Raw genomic sequence first — 18950 nt, 5'->3', positions numbered from 1 at the left:
GGTGCGGGTGCTGCTGGGGGGATCATTTTCAGTCAGCGCTCAGCGCGTTCCGGGCCGCGAGCCCGGCCGTGCCCGGGGCCGCAGGACGTGGGGCCGCGCCGCAGCGCCGCTCCCGTCGGAGGCGGCTCCCGGGGCCGGGCTGCGCCTGCGCCGCGTCTCACACGTGGGTGCGCCGGCGCCGAGCGGCGCGGTGCCGCGGAGCCATGGGCAAGAGCCGTGCGCGGCGGTTCCGGAGGGTCCCCTTCTCCCCGACCGGCTCCGAGCCGCGCCGCGAGGTGGAGGACGGCCCCGAGGAGGAGCCGGCGGCGGAGCTGCTGCAGAAGGTGCGGGCGGGAGCGGGGGGCGGGCCCGGGCCGGAGGGGCCGCGGAGGCCGCGCTCGGGCGTGCGGAGTGGGGGGCGGTGGGGAGAGGGAGGGAGGCGAGGGTTCGGCGCCGCCCGCCGTCGTCCAGCCGAGGGCCCGGCGCCTCCCGCCTGCCCGGGGCTGAGCCGCCCTCCGCCGCCGCCCGCTCCCGGCCCTGCCCCGCACGCGGCCCGGCAAGGCGGCCCGGCCCTGCCGGTGCACCGCACCCTGCCCTGCGTGCGCCTGCTGCTTGTCTGTGTGTCTGCCCGTCTGCCCAGCCGGCGTGCTGCGGGCATCGAGACACGGTGCTGGGAGTGGCTGGGGCCGGCCGATCGTCCACCGCTCATTGGTTCTGGATTTAAGCGTTACGGATGGAAAGCGTAGTTGGAACCTTCTTGAGTGGGTTGCTTTAGTATTGGAAGTAAAAGCCTACTTTCTTTTAGGTAAATAAGTCCCCTTGTTCACTTCACCCAAGTGACCAATTGAACAAAGTGCTGCTTGATTACTTTTCTGGACTGACTTATCCACTGTTTAAGAAAAAGTACACAGATACACCCATGCCAGGGTGAGAGAGCTGAGAGATCCCATTGGTTTTGGTGAGGAAATGTGCTGCTTTTCCATGCGGCTGGTTGGCAGCTGTGATCTTCTGTTACGTTTCAGCCATCTCTGTGCCCCTTGCAGCCGCTCTGTCCATCCCATGGAGTGCAGCCCTGACGCCCGCCTGGCAGCAGGGCTGTGGGCACAGAGTAAGGCTGCTCCTGTTGTCCCAAGGCAGACATCTCTGGCCTAATGCACTCCTATGGCTTTGGATTCTGCAGCTTTTCTTTGTGGTGTTATTTTTTTACGTCGTTGTTCCGGGCAATGTTTTCCCCCCACTTCTGTGTGCGTTTTTAACAACGGTAGATCAGAGGTCCCACTGGTGCCAGTTGGCATCAGGTCTGTGTCTGAGCTGCTGCCCTCTTGTTACACACCTGGGACAGGGTTTGTCTGCTCGTAGGGATGACCTCATAACTCAGGCAGAGATTTATAAACTTGCTCAGGAGCTGAAGGCCCTCGATTCTCCTCAGAAGCTGTGATCTGCAGCCAAAAGGCCTCATCCTTGCGATACAGACCAGCTGTGTGCCCGCTCCCTTGACTCTGTGTCTCCGCAGCTGCAGCACCCCAGCGCCGAGGTGAGGGAGTACGCCTGTGCCAGCATCTCGCGGCTGCTGCAGCAGCAGCACGTCATCCCAGCCTTCCTGCAGAGGGACGTCGTCCGCTGCCTGGGCCCAATGCTGCTGGACCACAGCTTGGCTGTGCGTGAGACGGCGGCGGGTGCCCTCCGGTAAGGCCGGTCAGCGTTGGGCGCTGCAGTGAGGGACTCCTGGCGTGGCCAAAAAATATTATTATTAAACGTTTCTAGAAAAGTCTCCTATCTGATCCAAACAAATGTATTTTTTTCCTAGAAATCTGAGTGCTTGCGGGGGATTTGAAGTCTGCGATGACATGGTGACCCAGGACATCATGACACCCCTTGTGGCACTTCTCAAAGAGGTGTGTTTATTCTTAGTCTGTTTTTAAACTGATCTAGCCCTTTACATATCTTCCTTTCCAAAGGAGTTCCATCTCTGTTGCATTTTCAAGATAGATACTTGCAAGAAGTTGTTAGAAGAGTGTTTCAGTAGATCTAATAGCCTCTCCTTATTTTTAGGAGTCTTAACTGCTGTACGTTTTGAGCATTACCCAGGTGATACAGAATGCGTTGCTTTTTCATCAGTAGGATTTGTTAGTAAACCTACACTACTACAACTCTTAATACACATAAATCTGAAGCACTACAAAATTATGAGCTGGCAGTTTGGGTCCTTGGTGAGGTGTGTTGGCTGGGTTGGTTTTTGCTTAAGCAGGCTGGAGATATGGGGTCAGGAATGACATTTAAGAGCAGTCTGTTCTGTCTGCCAGGATTCAGATACAGCATTTATTTTGCACATCTTTATTGTAGTGAGGTTTCTTGGTGAACAGTTTTGTCTTAATGAAAGCTTAGATTAGAGTTGAGTGGTTACTGCTTTTGTAAAACATTGTGTACTGAGCACTGTTCTTTGGTCCAGGTTTGCAGTGCAGTTTGGAAACTGCATTGGGTTCTGTCAGCTGCTGTGTTTGTATGAGCAACTTTGAGCAGTGCCATCATTTTCTGTATGTTTTCTGTGTATTTTAAATATGACTAATAGCATTACTGTAAAGCACAGCAAGATTTATGGCTGAATAAGTCTTTGTGATTAGAACTGCTGAAAATTGCATACAAGCTCTATTAGCAAGAAATGGCTTTTCAGGTTCTAAAATTGTTAAGTATTTCTTTATTAAAAAAAAAAAGCGTTTCTGAAGTCTGAACACAAAGCTGGTTCTGTGGGAGTCGTTTCCACAGGAGAAAACAAATCAATCACTCAATCCCGCTGTGACCCAGTTTTTACAGAGAACAGAAAACTAGTCAGGTTTTCTGATATTAAACACTTGATGAGAGATTTCTCAATTCCCTCTGCTTTGAACGTTTGAAATCTTGGCTTTTCTCTTGGCTTGCTTTCCAACTCCATTTCTCTTATTTGGTTGTAGTGTAGCAATGGGCTAGATGCTAACCAGCTCTCCCCGAAGAAACGCAGGGAGGTGAACAAAAATTACGTTGAAGATATAGCCAATGAGGCTATCAACTTGCTGTGGAACGTGTGGTGAGTTCTGCATTAGCATTGGCCTCTTAGAAAAGCTAGATGGAATTGCTGCCAAAAGAGCACGGTGGCTGAGGCTGAAAGGAAGCCGCTGTCCTTGCACGAGCAGCTGTATTCAGTTGCCCACCCGATTTCTGCCTGTAGCTCCTGCATGTGACTTGCTTAGTCATGTGGCAGGTCCACATCTAGAATACAAAGGTAATCCACGATAGAAGATCAACTTGTAAGTGAAGGATTTTAAAAATATATGAAGGTGGTCAGTAGTTTCTTTCCATCGGTCATCCTAAGTTGGGATGCTGTTTTCTGAATGTGTTCTGTCATTGACTCTTTGAAGACACTTGTACAGTTTGGGTTGGGTGGTGCTGCATGCGGCTTTGTCAGTCCCTGCTGTAACACAGGGGGCAGATGTTTGAGCTTTGGTTTGCTTTTCTTACAGCTTATTCCCTCTGCAGGTCTTCCCAGAAGTTAGTATTAAGTGTTGGAACAAACTGCCCTGTAGTGACTGAAGCACTAATAGATCAGATTTGCATAATTATGTGAGAAAAGAGTATGGGTTATCTCAGTTAATAATTGGCACTGGATCCACGAAGTAAATGGAGAGTTAAATGCATATTTAAACGATGCAAAATTCCTCTGAAAGTTCTCCTTGAATTTTGTTTGCTCTTCATTTTGTAGCAGCTGCACGTTTCTGGGCCATACAGAATTTTGGTTTGTACAGTGCAGTATTGCAGAGGAGCTCCCTGTCTGTCTGACTGGCTGCTGACTTGAGGCCTTATCTGTAAAGCGTTTTTTTAAGGGGTTAAAATGTAGAGCAGTGCAGGAACTGCTTGCTCAGCACCTTGTATGGAGTACGTGGCCAATTTTTGGTGTTCTTTTTTTTTTTTAATGACGTCTTTTGTAGACACCAGTGCTTTGGAAGAGGAACTGCAGTCATTACGAGTGCTCTAAATCCCTTCTGTGTGCATTGAACCCTGTGGCTCTGACCATGAACTGCTGGCATCACTGCTAAGTTTGGTGCTGGTCAAATTGAGGCTGGCTTTGATGCCGAGGCATAGTATTTACAAAAGTGGATTTCTGAAGAGCACTGTAGGTAGTTGGGTCCTGTGCCTTTTTTTAGTTAGAATTTGTCTTGTATTAATATTTTAGTTGAAAAACCGAAGTAGCTGTGAAAACTTGAAGAGATGTGAATTCCACAGCTGGTAACAGAAGGAAATGACACATTTAGCATTGGTTTGGTGTACCTTTCTGGATGCTGGGCAGCAGTCATTTTGCAGAGTAAATGACTGCAGCGATAGGAGAGGCAGCAGCCCGGTCTCTGTCGGGATGTGAGGGTGAAGTCATCCACGTGTGCTGGCGGAGGGCCCATGGCTGGGTGCTGTCTGTTGTGCTCAGGCTGCCTCTGTTCACAGGAGGCTGCACTTGGCCTGATAAACTCCTGAATAATGTGCATGAGGAAGCAGCTGACACAGGGCAGCTTTCCTCAGAGGTATCTGGGGTATCCCAGCCCCTTTTTCTATGTTTTGTAGGGTTGGCCATAACTGTGATTAGCTCTTTGACTAATAGTTCATTCTTAAGTAGGTCTTAAAACTGTAATTGTGAGAAATACCAAGTATGTGCTACTTAAAATTTTGTTAGAATAACCTTTTTTTTTCTACCCTGGGGAAAGTGTTTTATTGATCTTTTCTTTTTTTTTATGCATTAGTGAATGCAACAGTACAGCAGTATCCATATTCAATAAAGAAGGGTGTCTGGAGGCTGTGCTACATTACATTAAGAAGTTTTCCACGAATGTGGATCTGGCTATTTCAGTGGGTAAGTTGTAAAAAGAGGAGATGGGACTTAAAGACTTGTTTTTTTATCTTTACTGTCTGAATGTAACACTGATGTCAAACCCACTGCATAATGCACCTGCCTTAGTGTCACTTAAACTGCACACAGAATATAAGACTTTGAATTTCTTTCTAAACAATACAGTGTTCGGAAATCCAGAAGGCAAATGGAGCCTTGGTGGTTACATGGGAGGAGAAGGGGTCTGTGGAAAGAAAGTGCTTGAGAGAGGATGTGTCTGTCTTTTCTTTTTTTTCCCAGTAGATCAAAGTATATGGTCTGCCTGGAAAGAAAACAAAAAAATTAAGTGGCTCCTATCACTGTGAACACATTTTTATTAGTAGTGGTGTAATTATGGTCTTATCATGGTCTTGTATAGTCCTTATATAGTCTCAGTGGTGTATGTACTTGCAGCACTTTATTTTTATATTTTCCCTAATCGTTATACGGTGCAGAAATTGAATTTCATGCAGCTGAAATTGATACAAGTTCCATGTCCAGCACAGCACTGTCCTCACTGCCCTACCTGCAGCATGGTTGCTGAAGTATGTCTGTCAGCCTCAGCCACAAATTGCGAAGGATGGTGCCGTGCTGCTACAATATGAAGCTGCATCACATAATTTTCCCCCATGTTTAATTATTCCAACTTTCGGGAGTACAGTGCTTTCTTGTTAGGAGACTGAAATCTACTATTGGATTTGTTAATTAATTATTGCCTTTTTCCTTTGCTGCAGCAAACTGCTTACAGGCGGTGACAGAAGATAATCCAGATCTCCTTTCTTCATTCAGTGCCTCTACACATCAAGTCTTGGAAACAGTGATGATGTGTCCAGAGAGCACAATGAAGCACATCCTTTTGAGAACGCTGATAGCAGGTAGAGTGCCTGGGGCATTCCTTCTGTTGTTTTTGGTGGCCCAAGAGGTAAAGGAGGGCGGGAGAGTGGGGAAGCTTCCCCTTCTCACCTTCACATCCAGTTGTGGTGCTGTCCTGACATGAGCTGTAAGCAGTGCTTGCATAGTTGGTTCATGAAGTTATTTCTTCCTCTTGGGATTGTGTTTTGCAGTGTTCTGAAGTGAAACGTAGGCCCAAATGTCTGTAAAGAGTTGTCTCAAATGCTTGATTCTGGATTTGTTACTGTGGTCATCCATTTTAAATATTCACTTGGTTTTCGCAAGTCAAATGAGTCAGTAAGAAGTAGTACAGGAATTGTTTTGATCTTACCAGGCGTGGGTTTTTTTTTTACTTCAGATTTTCTGCCTCATGCTCTCCTCTCTACCTCAAATGCTCAACCATGGTGACTTTTAGTACTGGAGTGCAATAAATGAGTTTAATTTTGAGCATCCTCAGAAGGTGGTTCTCTTGTGGATTTTATTTTTTTTCCTAAAGGTAAAAGTGCCAACATGACTCCTTATAAATACTACGTGTATTCTTATATACTGGAATTTCCCTGAGCTTGAGGTGTGAATATTGGGCAGCTATTCCATATCAGTGTAAGGAATGCTAAAAAGAAAAAGTACAGATCTGTGGAGAAAAGACTTGTAGACTCATACAGAAATGTAAGCCATAAGTATTGTAACTCATGGAGGCTGTGTCTTCACTAAATATACGGCTCTTACGGAGCTGGGATTTGATATTTTAATGCATTTTTATGTTTCAACTCTTTCATGTATAGGCACCATCTGGAATATCAAGGAAACCATTCCACCAGGCAGCCTGGGAAACATGGTTAATGCAATCCTGAAGATCTTCTCAGAATCATTAGCAATAGATGCTGGTGAAACAATTATTCATATGAATGAAGCTGAAAAAAACAGACTAAAACCTGCTGCAGGGGCAGAAACCGAGGAAAGCGAGATTGATGTTACAGACAACTGTGCTCTAAGTGAAGATGATGGCATGGAAGAAGTATCTAAAGGAAAAGGCAGCGGAGAACACGACATTTCAGACCTGCTTCCAGTAAGTACGTCTGGCTGGCTCTGGGAGCTCTGTGTGTTTGACTGTTGTCTAGTATTTGCCAGAGTAACTAACTGCTACCGTCACTAATCTCAACTCCCAAACGGCTTGTCTGTTTTAGCTAAGACTTCAGAGCTGAGCATGGAGAATTTCAGCACAAGTTGTTCAAATGTGGTCAAGGAAAGCACATTTCCATTTTGTCGGCTAGTGGGAAGTGTAGGCTTATCTGACTCTTTTACCTCTAGCTAGTGCAGGAAGTCCTGAGCCCTGTGTAAGGTGAGTGTGATGTTTAATGGCTGTAAGTATTCAGTTGTAAGTGGAGATTGCAGAGAGATAACAAATGCATTCACTGTTCTGTGTGCGAGAAATAAAATAGAAATAAATATTTCTGCTAGGACTTAGATAACATCTTAGTAATCTTTTTCAGTTACAACTTCAGTTCAGATGACATTTTTACAAGTAAAATTTGCTCCCTAGTAGAGATGGTCATCTGAAGTATCTGTCAGAGTGATGACAGGTAGATAGATCTTAATGTTTTCTCAAAGCTTTGGTGAGGGGTGAGAAGAGGAATGGCTGGGTTGTATTTTGCACTGACAGTCTAGATGCTTTAAATTGCACTGAAATGTTGTTTTCCAAAATTAAATCCTGCACCTTTTTTTTTTCTTTAGTCTGATAAATGGGAACTGAAAGAAGTGACAGCCTTACTGATGGCTCAGCAGACTGCTCTGGAAATCATTGTTAATATGTGCTGCAGTGAAGGTTTGTAGGCATCTCTCGCTCCATTGCAAGTGGTGGTGTGGCTTTTGTTTCTGGGATAAGTCATGTTTAGTTTGCCATTTGGTGATCTTAGCCTTTGCAGTGAATTTGTGTAGAATTATCATTCCTGCCTGATGCCCCCACCTGGTTAAGAATCACAATCATTCATTCTATTACTTATTTAAATATTTTTCTCGTTTAAATAACTTCTGCTTACACGTTTTTGCATGTTACTGCCAGTACTGTATGATTTAAAGGGGAAGGCTTTGTTCTGAGCGCTTGTGCCAAAGGTATTTCCTAAAACAGTCTTGCAACAAATTCTCTGTTCAGTTAGAGTGCAGTCTGAGTGTTAATCTGATACAATATTGGGGTGAATCCTGGTACAGGAATGGGGTATCTATTTTTTTAAAGAGAGAATTCTTCTAGTTTTGACTGAATTACTACACAACTTACATTTAGGTACTACCTGTATTGCAAAAGGAGTAGAGATGGCTTTTGCATGAAACTCCAGCAGCAGCAGTGCAGATGTAGACTGCTGAGAGTTCTGCCTTGATGAGCTTAAGATATAGGATATCTTTTTTGAACTCTGATAATCAGCACGTTGATGGCTTTCCTCCAAATCCATGGGGAGACAAATAAGTGATTCACAAATTCTGTTTAAAAACAAAAAAACTGTGCATTTTAGTCACTAAAACAATTTGTGAGGCTGATGCAAAAGTAATCATATAGGAGGTAACTTTGTAGGTAAATCTTTTCACGTCCTAATAAAATCCACAGTAATGCTCAGGTATTCCCACTGGTGATTTTTTTTCTCTTATGGCAGAAGGAAATTCTGCCCCTAATATGGGAAGCTTTTTTCATAACTGTGTTTCTCATCTAATGAGCTGTAATTCATAAGCTCTCCCCTTTAATTGGAAAATCTCTTGTGGGTAAGCTGCATATTCTACCATTCGCTCAGTGTAATGTAAGATTGATTGTGTTGTATTTCACTGCAGTACTTTACCCATTCATGGGCAGACAGAATTACAGTCAGTAAGGAGGTGGACAAAGACAGAATTATAGTCAGTCGTTCCTCATTAAGAGGAATCCAGAGGCAGCTGTTGATTTGATTTTCAAGTTATTTGATGACTAAAATAGCTTTTGCCATTATGCTGACTTGATGAAAACATTCAGTTTGCCACACATCTAGGGGAAATAACCAGGCTGGCAAATAGATTTTTTTTTTAACTGATTGCTGGCTGGCATTTGGGAGGAGAAATAGTACTCTCATCCTTAGCAGGCATGGAGGAAGGAGTCAGGAATCAGCATTGTTGTCTAATTTGTAGTTCACAGGTTGCCAGCCCTAATTAGGATAGGATTGCCATCGAAAATGCTCCTCTGTTTCCAAGAACATTACGAAAAACCCGATCCCAGTTGTGGGCTGATCCAGTTTGTGCTCTCTGAGCTGTGATACCGCTGCTGTTAATTTTGTTGCTGAATTGCTTGGTCAGCTTAGTGCAGTGGTCATTTCATTTTCAGAGATTTTGTCTTTCTTTGCTTTAAGATGCTGCTTCTAAAAAAAAAAAAAAAAAAAAAAAAAGAGCTTCCATCTTCAAGAAATGTACTGAAAGGCAGATGTCAGCTGTATTTGCATGTTTGTTCTTGCAGTGGGGCAGGACCCTGGTGGAACATGAAAGATGACGTGTTTTCTCATGCAGAAGGTAGTAACACCAGTGCATCATAGGGGTAGAATTAATTGGGTGTTACCATAAGCAAAGGAATTTGACCATGTGATCAGGTGGTCACAGCCTAGCAAGTTACTTTGCATCATGTAAACAGTAGTCATCACCTTTTAAATAAATTCTTAGAAGTTATTCAATACAGGTGCACAGTGCAGGTGAAATACAGTAAGAGAGTAAGTGAATGTATTTTAAGTGAACGACTTTACCTTTTGCCACAGAAAAAGTGCATGGCTATCACAGTAGTGATATTCCTATTTACCTTATAGTGATATTCTATTCCTATATTCCCCATCTAATGCTAGCTGACACAGGAATCTGTTGTCAGACAAATTTGCATGGAGATGGATATTAGTATGTATAATTTTGTCACAGTAGTTAAATATCCTGGCCTTTAAATGGAGGCAGAAATTTGATCTTTCAGTGAGGAGGATCATTCCTACTTGTAGACTTAGAATTTGTGTAAATACCAATTGTGCACCAGTTAACGTGTAACTAGATCTGAAATATTAGATAGCTTAGTGTAAATCCTGTAGATGTAGGAGTATCAGTTTAAACGTAGGTGATGGACTTGTGCTCATCAGGCCAAGGCAACTTTTAGCCATGGACACGTTATTTGCTTTGCTGTAGCTGTGCCCATTGATATCCTTACTTCAACACCTCTCCCCACAGCTGTCCTTGCAAAAAATATCAACCCGGTTTAACTTACTTATACTTCTAATGTACTTAAAATATGTTGCCTGAAAAAGTTGACAGAGGTGATTTGGATTGCTTTGGCTGGCTTTGCTGTCATGATTTCCTTTTCACTAGCTTTCTGTGAAAACAGCAGCACCTTCATCCAACCCATTTAGTGCCCAGTTAGAAGAGGTCTCTCTGTGGCTTCGGCATTGTTAGACAAAGCAGTTGCCTTAAACTGATTACAGGTATTAAACGGGTTAAACGAATGTGTTTGCATGCTTGAATCTATCTCAAAAAGCAAATTGGTATAGTCCAAGTTAAAACCTTAGTAAATATTTAATGTTTCTCAAGAAATGCTTCTTTTATGCCTTATCTGCTATCTTTAAATAAAGCATAGTTAATACAAGAGGATGAGTATCTGTGTTTGGAGGATCTCTTTCATGTTCCACGAGTACATGTTCCACGAGTGAATATAAAATAAGTAATTTTTTTAATGAGACAGCTCAAACAAAAGTGGTACCACATTTGTAACTGTGGCGTAATGGTTTTGGGTTGTGTGGATTTCATTAGGGCACTGGAACTTAAGACTTAAACCGAGAGCTGCAGCCAGGTATAATTCAGTACTGGGGTCACATGTACAAATTTTTCTTCTGTTTTCAGATCCCTCTGATGATGAGTGGGAAGAGCTCTCCAGCAGTGATGAAAGTGACCTGTTTATGGAAAACTCATACAGTGAGGGCAGTGGGCTGCTGATGTCACCCCTGTGCCTCTCTGCTGAGGTTCACTCGGCGTTTCTGAACAACCTCATTCCAAAGAAGGTATTTTATTTTGTTTCCAACGTGTGCTACGTTCTCTCATTTGCTCGTGGTTTATATCCTAGGTTAGGCAAACACATCAGTCCATCTGGAGAAGATGAACTTTATTTAAAGTTTAGCTTTTTTGTTATTGTTTTGGTTTTTGTTTTCTCCTAGAGATGTAGCAACATCTCATGGGTTGTCTTTGTCTAATTAATGTAAGTTGGAATAGAAGATTTTTATGTTTCAGAAAACCCAGCACTTTGTTGTTTCTTGTTTGGTTTTTGGCCATTTTGTTTTGTTATAATTAATTTGGCTTTTTCAAAATGCAAAGGTTATTTCTTGATTTGATTGTGAAGGAGATGACCTGCAAAAAGAAAGGGAACCTTGACTAGAAGCTTGGCTGCCAAATGTCCATGTTAGCTGAGGGAACTGGAAGTAACCTGTGTGAGTGACAGTAGTCAGCACTGAAAAAATGTGCATTCCTCTTTTACCCTATTTAATACATGGTGTCTGAAGTACAATATCTGACACTGACAAGAATTAAGTTGTTCTTGTTCCAGAATTGTTTTGGTCATTGCTATATGCGGTTGTCAAGATAAAATTCCTGTTCCCAACCCAATTATTAGGGTGATTCAGCATTCACTTGAGGTGAAAACATTCAGGGCTTCTTGTACTCAATAGCAGGCAGTGTAAGCTTCATGTTAAGGTCTTTTAGATTTGCAACTATCTGAAAATTCTGTAACAGAGTCTGTGAGAAGAAAAAGTAAAAGAATAAAAACGAAAAAGAATAGCAGAGATGTAGAAAATCACCTGATGCACAGTGCTGTTTGGTGCTTAAGAAATGCTGTGCTAAACCTGTGTTTGATTGCTCCACTTCTGAGTGATCGAGGAAGATTCTGACATTTTTAGCATGTGAGACTCTGTTACCTTCAGAGCTTTGAGGACAGCCAAGTATGAAATACGTTTACTTGATTTATCTGTTTGTCATTAAGCTAAAAACTCCATCTTCCCATCCCCATGCTTTAGAGAAGAAAAACGAGAGCCTTCTTGCTAAACCTTTCTTTTTCCCCTCCCCAGATTCTTGAAAAAACTGCTTTTCCGAACAGTGTTGCTCTGGACATCTGTGTGCACAATCCGTCTTGGAAACCGTTAATTAAAAAGTAGGAATTTCGTTGTCTCTCTTCTATTTTTCATATTTACTCAGTTGTTTTAGAGGTCTTAGAGGGATTGTTCAGCTTTGGGTTACTTTTAAGATCTGGAAAATGGCAGATCTCATTCTTCATTTTCAATGAAGAGATGCAAATCTTTGGGTAAACGGCACACCAGATCACATCCTTACTTAATTCAAGAGCCTTCTCTGTATTTCTGCATTTATTTACAGAGGTCTGCTAAGTGCATTTTTTTGGTTTTGTTTCAGAATGAACACAGTGCAGTGTAGAGCTTTAACGTGTCTTCATAGCATTTTGTTGGTGTCAGATGTGGATTGCCTTGGAGGAGCCTCAGCGCTTCAGTCACTTGCACAGCATCTCTCACAGCTGATCTTTTCTAAAACAGGTAAGGTGTTCAGAGGCTTGCTGGCCCATCATATAGGTCTAAGGTAGCTACTATGCATGTTAGGTTTTATTGCCATTTTATTAATAATTGTATTCTATTAATCTTTCAAAATAAGGATACTGAGTGTCAGAAACGTGCTGACAGAACAGTGTACAGTGGTGTAGTGTCTTTATTCAAACTGAATCTTGAGCAATTACACTTCTAATGCAAGGCTGTATTATGTCTATGCATGCAAGAAGAAAGTCTCTAAGTTAGCAGATGAATCCTGCCTTGCTGTGAGACCAAAACTGTTTGCTTGAATATATTAGTGATAATAGCAGTTTTTCATCAGTCAGCCGTGTCATGAAGAAGATGGGACCTTTTCCCTTTAAATGTGGAAACACCCATGTGAGGGGGGGAAAAAGTATCCAGGACAGTCTGTCCCATCATTTTTTCTAGGAATTTTTTGAAATAATGGTAAAAGTGACTGTTGCAAAGATCTCCAGGATGCACGTGCACATTGCAGTAGGAAAGATGGCAGCCTTCTTGTCTCTAGGACATGCATTATGCATGTGATTGCACAGCTTTATTGAAAACATTTTTATAGTAAGGAAGTGTGCGAAGTCTTAACAACTGCATAAGATGACTACTTCATGTTATGATGGTGGTTCAGTTTGAATGGAGAAGTCAATAAATTGGATAATTTTATTTTCCTAAAAATGATACTGCTTTAGAATATCAAATATATCCTGGTGAACGCTATCATGCATCCCCCGTAATTCCTCCAAGACACATTATTTCATAGAGATACTGTGATGGTTTCCCTGTAGGTCTGCCAGTATTCTTAATGGCTGGCCTAGTGCAGGTACGTGGCAGTTAGCATTTCCAACTACCTCTTGCAACCCCTTAGATCAGATCACAGTCATTCAAATAGTAGTGCTGGACCATTTATTAGATGGTCTCTGTTACTAATAGTAGAGAAGCTGAACCAAGACTTTAAAAAAAAACAGCTGGTTTCAACTCAGTGATCTGGTTCCCTGATAAGCTGCTTCATTCAAACTGTTCTACGAATGTGTTTTTAAGGTCAGTGATATGGCTCATCAATAAATCAGAGATATTCTTAGAGCCTGGAGGAACCTGCCAAATCTCAAAACTGACAGAAAATGTATTTCCTAAGATGGATCTGTTGAAGTCTAGCATATACATAGCTTTGTCATTTCTTGTCTTTTAAAAGCTTGAGAGGATCAGTTTTCCTCCCTTCCTTCAAGTGACTTTATTTGTAACCACAAATATGGTGTATGCAGTCCTTATTTGTTGTGTAGTATGACGCTGCATTGTTGCTTGAGGATGCATCTGCCTGCAAAACACTTTTTTTTTAAATGACATATTAAAATATTTTTAAATGTCCTATTAAAAGCATGTGATACGATTATAGTGCTTGAAAAAAACAAAATGCAGGAAATGAAAATAAATGTGAAAACATAAGCAAGATTTCATATTATACCTTGGAATAGTCGGGAAGTTCTTAGGTGAAACTGGAGAAATGACAAGCTGAAGACAGAGGGTCTGCAATTACTTTAAACGTTTTTTAGTAGTTAAATGCTATCTAATGGAAACTGTTAGAGCTGATAAGTCACCAAATGTTTAGAAGGAATTTTGTGGCTTACAGGTTGAAAAAAGGAAATAGAGATTGAATTGCTTAGGTGGGAAAGGTGAAGATGCGTATTAAGGTAGCAAGAGTTCCTGCTTCTGGAATAGTCCAGAAAATTGCAACACCTTAAAGAAAAAATAAAAAGCTTTGAAGAACTCAGAATGTGCACTGAGGGTGATGGCTCCTACTGATGAATTTGTAGTTAAACAGGAATAATGCACTGTTTGATTTGTACGTTTCTGAAAGGTTGTTAAACCACTGGAAAGCATGCATTTTACATGAGTTGGAAAGAGCCCAATGTTCTGAGTGTCTAAAAAAGCCTATTTAGAAGAAAGGAGTTAAAAAACTCAGTCAGCTTCTGTAATTTTCTCAGTTCCTGTAATATGGCCACACGCAACACACGGTTTTCAAGTTTCTATTGTGGCTTTGGTGTTAGAACAGTGTTAACGAGCATCTTAACCAGGATGTCCTCAAACACACTTCTGCACCCTCAGTAAGGGACGAGATGCCATCAGAGAAACCTGGACAGGCTCGAGCTGTGGGCCCAGGTGAACTCCAGGAGGTTCAACAAATCCAGGTGCAAGGTCTTGCACCTGAGTCATGGCAACCCCTGCTGTCGGTACAGGCTTGGGGGTGTGAGGGTGGAGCACAGCCCTGCAGAAAATGACGTGGGTGGATGTCAAGCTGGACACGCACCAGCAATGTTCCCTCACAGGCTAGAAAGCCAGTTGTATCCTGGGCTGCATCAAAAGAAGTGTGGCCCGCAAGGCAAAGTGATCCTGCCCCTCTGCTCTGCATAAGTTTTAGATTGGATATAAGAAAACTGTTTTTACGAGAAGAGTAGTGAAGCACTGTCACAGTTTGCCCAGGGAAGTGGTGGATGCTCCATCTCTGGAGACACTCAAGGTCAGAATGGATGGGGCTCTGAGCACTGATGGAGCTGTAGGTGTCTCTGTGCATTGCAGAGGAGTTGGACTAGATGGCCTTTAAGGGTCCCTTCCAACACAAACGATTCTATGAAAGTAAGTGCCATTAATGAATAATATATCTAATTTCCAGATAGAATTACCACTGAATTTAAAAAATCACTATGGTTACAACCTACGAAGATCAGTTACTGAAAATGTAGCTTTTCCTGTTTGTGGTAGTACCTGAAGGAAAAAGTTAAGGATTAAGGAATTCATGTTTCTTTGCTTCTTGTATCCTTATCTTCCCATTTACCTTTTGGCTTTGGGTGCAATTCTTTAACAGAGCTCCCTGAAGACACAGAGTTCCTGGAAGCCATAACCAGTGCTTTGAGGGCTCTCTTACAAACAATGGCATCAAAGAACATCTCCCAGGTAAGACGTATCAAGCTCAAACGTTCTGGTGGATTCGTAGACCTTACAGGAATACTTTGCTATGTAAACAGGTGAAATGTGTTTAAAAATTGAAATAACAATAAAAACTTTGGGTGAGATGGTTATGATGATAAGTATGTTACCTACTAACTTACCACATAGACATGGATTCTTTGCATCCTGATGTCACCCAGTTGAAGCTGGTCTTTCTAGAATGTTTGCTGGACTTGAATTAGATGTCCAGCATTGGGCATGAGCTAAATATAGAAATGAAGCCTAGTGATTTGTTATACAAGATGTAATACTAGGTGGGCTGCTGGTCCTTTCTGGCTTTAAGCTGAAATATGAGCTTCTATAAGTCGTAATGAGTAGGATAGCTGATGAGCTAGGTAGACTTGTGAAAATCCCTTTTGGCACAGAATTTTTTCCTTCAGCTTCACAAAGCTGTAGTTAAGTTCTGAAAGAAACACCTTGTGAATTTGAAAGGGAAAGTTTAACTGTTCTCTTATTGATTATACTTTCAGGAATCCACGTATCCTTCATCATGTAGGAATTTCTGTTTTTCTGTTACAAATTTGCCTGAGTGTTCTGTAGAAGCACGTTACTTAGATTTCATATTTCAAGGTTCCTCTGGAAATGTTAATACATATTTCTTTTCTTCTTTTTCCTTTCTTTCTTCTCCCTTGCTGAGCAGTGTATGACACCTGAGCAGCTCCTGGCTTTATGCGAAGCGAGTATTCACAGCAGCAATGCCAGTGTGAGAGTGAACGTAGTGAGCATCCTTGGAATTTCTGGCAGCGTCTTGGCCAAAGTACAAGATACAGCTGAAACACTAAAGGTGAAAAAGCCAACTTTGTGCAGCAAGCCTGAAACTTTTGATACTTTAAAGAGTTTTCTTATGCAGTGTTTGAAAAATCAATTTTTCTTTCTTATATTTAGATGATTGGAAAATTTCTTCTTGAGGTGGCTATGAAGGAATCTTCTCTTGTGGTAGCAGGGGAAGCCTTGGATGCCCTTTTTGATGTATTTGCGGATGGTAAAGAAGCAGAAAAAGCAGCAGTACAGATGAAGTTGCTTCCAGCACTGAAAGAATTTCAGCCAATGTTCAAAATGAGGGTAGGCATCAGATGCAGCCAGCTTGGTGTCTCAATTTGCTGCGTGGGTTCGGGTTTGTGATTTAGGCTGCTAGGAGAGATAATTAAGCAGGAATGTATGATTTTAAAAGATGATGAGGGAAAAAATGAAAGCAAATAATTAAATTCCTGCTATTCTACTTTAGAGGAACCAGATGCACTCCCCTTGCAGTTTACAGAACCATTAAGGTAACAGCATAGCATTGCATTGCAACATCTATGCTATACTGTCAGCATTATTGATGTGCAAATGATTATTTTTTTGAAACTCTTGTAAAAGTAATCCTTCAGATGTCTCTGGAGGAGAGCAACTAATTTGTTGGGAAGGAGAAGTCCCCCCTGAATTTACATTCACATCTTCTGGTTTTAACTTGCAGTAGTTGCGTGTGGATTTTTGTTCTGTTGTTGGTTAATTATCCTGTATTTACAAGAACTGTACAGCCAAAATTGTAAGCTGTTAATTTTAAGTATGGCTTTGACTTAAATAGAGAATGGCCTTCAGTGGGTTATTTCTTAGTTGGATGAAGTCTGAGGAGTGACTTTCATAGTCCTGTCGCTAAGCACATACGGATATTTGACAGTGCTACAGTCGTTTGGTCAGTTAGATGGGTAAGATCTTTAATTTGAAAAGCTGCAGCTTGTAAGTGTATGTTTTAGATTTAGGAGTGAAATAGGATGCCAGTTGTAGCCTAGTTTTATGCAGAAATGTTGGACTGGAGTAAAGTGACTTGCAGAAATACTTCCTAGCAGCGAATGTGCACACATGAACGTGTTGGTGTAGTCAAAAGGCATGCATAGCATGGTTTGCTAGAGAACCTCTAAACATTACCAGCTTCTGGGGATCTAATAGGAAAAGCATCTCCATTAGTGAAAGTATGTATTTTTTGGTTTTTCAGATACGAAAAGAAGGCAAAGGACAATATAGTACAGATCAGCTTTGTGTTCTTGACAACGTGAAGATGAATTTGAGAAGATTCATTGCATATCAGGAGACACTAGGCAAAAACCCCACTTGAAACATCGAGGAACTTTAAGGTTTCTGTATCAAAAAGTGTTTTCCAAAAATGTAACCGTGGTGAACTTCTAAAATGTATTGAGAAAAGCAGTTTTGCTTTCATGTTAATATTAGGTTTTTTTAAAGTTCAGTATTTTATACTTCTGGGTTGATGCAATGTGGAAGTCACATCAGCATAAAAATGCATAGCATACTTTGAATTTAAACGTTAGCAGCGATGATAATGTGCTCTTGCAGTCCTGAGATCAGCAAATAGCACCACTGTCATTGTTAGAAACCCCCACGTATCCTGGCAGGAAACTACAATTGCATGACAAAGTAATTTAAAGAACATTCTCAGTTATGTGCCAGATGAAGGCAGGGAGGCTCAAGATATTTTGAGGGAATTAAGCAGTGACAGGATGTTGATATTTGCTGTTTGCCCTTACCTGTTTGTAGCTTTGCACAGGCACTTATGGCAAGCTTCTCAAGAAAAGCATGTGATAAGTGTGTAGATTACTGTCAGCACTTGGACCTGTTACTTCTTGAGGTTTGTCACAGAGGAAACTGTTTCAGATTCATTTATGACAAATTTGGTCTTATGGCTTTTTACTCTAGAAATCAGTCTTGAGAGGATGCTGCTCCATCTTTGTGATTTGATTGCTATTTCTGAGAGTCAAGTCTCCCAGTTTACATTCTCCCTTGTAATTCTGCATCTGTGTGAGTTTGAATTCAGGGAAGTAATAAACCTAATAAAATATTTTTATACTGAAGTATTACCTAGAGTAATTGTATATTTACTGAAAATCTTTTAAAATACTTGTGGTAGAGATTTTTAAGTGGTAAAATACTGAAACTATTTTCCAAAGCTGTCACTGTTCATGAAGGTATTACGTGCACTCCCATGTATCGAAGGCTTTGGTTTTGTTTCTGTGTACAGGATGCCCTCAGACACTTCTTTTTCTATCTACTTTTTTAGAAAAGCATTTTGTTGTGCTGATTTTTGAAAAGGGACTTTTCTCCCCCCTCTCCTGTTAGCACAGGCATCTCGATTTTGACAGAATTTTCCCCATGGTGTTAAGCAAGGAACTGCAAAGACAAAATTTGCTCAGCTTGTTAGATTTCAGTCTGGGAGACTGGAAAGCAGGTTCTGGAGCTGAATGGATAACCTGAAAATTGATTTTACAGAATTCTGACATGCAATATTTGGCCAAGTGCAAGCAAGAGGGAGTGAGAAATGAGTTTTAAGCAGCTGCACTGCCTGAAAGTCTCGTTGTTGCTATTCCTTTTCAGAAGTTCAATTAAACGTATGACGTGGTGCCTGCTAATGAAATGAGTGAGGGTGTTTGGACAACTGGGGAGTATGTAGGGCAGTTGTCCTGGCCCTCAGAAGTCCAGGAGAAGTCCTGAGGAAGTGGAGCTGTTGGACAAGTTGTCCTGGAGGTTGGCAGGGCTGGAATGTAGCAGCTGGGTGGATTAGGGGATAAGGCTGCACAGTGTGGATTTTAATCCCAATGTTAATAATATGTGCT

General features: G+C 41.8%; 1 protein-coding gene across 4 annotated transcripts; it reads left to right on the top strand.

The window, feature by feature from the left end:
- Window positions 1–165: 165 nt before the first annotated feature.
- Window positions 166–18191, top strand: HEATR3 (HEAT repeat containing 3). 4 transcript variants are annotated; one of them, NM_001030569.2, is made up of 15 exons: window positions 166–323; window positions 1493–1665; window positions 1787–1874; window positions 2928–3040; window positions 4740–4849; window positions 5599–5739; window positions 6538–6821; window positions 7487–7577; window positions 10631–10788; window positions 11845–11927; window positions 12185–12321; window positions 15203–15291; window positions 15986–16129; window positions 16231–16407; window positions 17321–18191. In NM_001030569.2, exons 1-15 carry the CDS (start codon window positions 204–206, stop codon window positions 17438–17440), a joined length of 2028 nt encoding a protein of 675 aa, NP_001025740.2. In that variant the 5' UTR covers window positions 166–203; the 3' UTR covers window positions 17441–18191. The 4 variants fall into 4 exon arrangements, with proteins under 4 accessions (NP_001025740.2, XP_046755394.1, XP_046755393.1 ...); XM_046899438.1 differs by having other exon boundaries at window positions 1409–1665; XM_046899437.1 differs by having other exon boundaries at window positions 1382–1665.
- Window positions 18192–18950: the final 759 nt, after the last annotated feature.

The sequence above is a fragment of the Gallus gallus genome, chromosome 11 (assembly GCF_016699485.2).
Source record: "Gallus gallus isolate bGalGal1 chromosome 11, bGalGal1.mat.broiler.GRCg7b, whole genome shotgun sequence".
In the NCBI taxonomy this organism is placed as follows: Eukaryota; Metazoa; Chordata; class Aves; order Galliformes; family Phasianidae; genus Gallus; species Gallus gallus.
The sequence above is the reverse complement of the archived record's forward strand: the minus strand, read 5'-3'. Positions and strand labels throughout refer to the sequence as shown.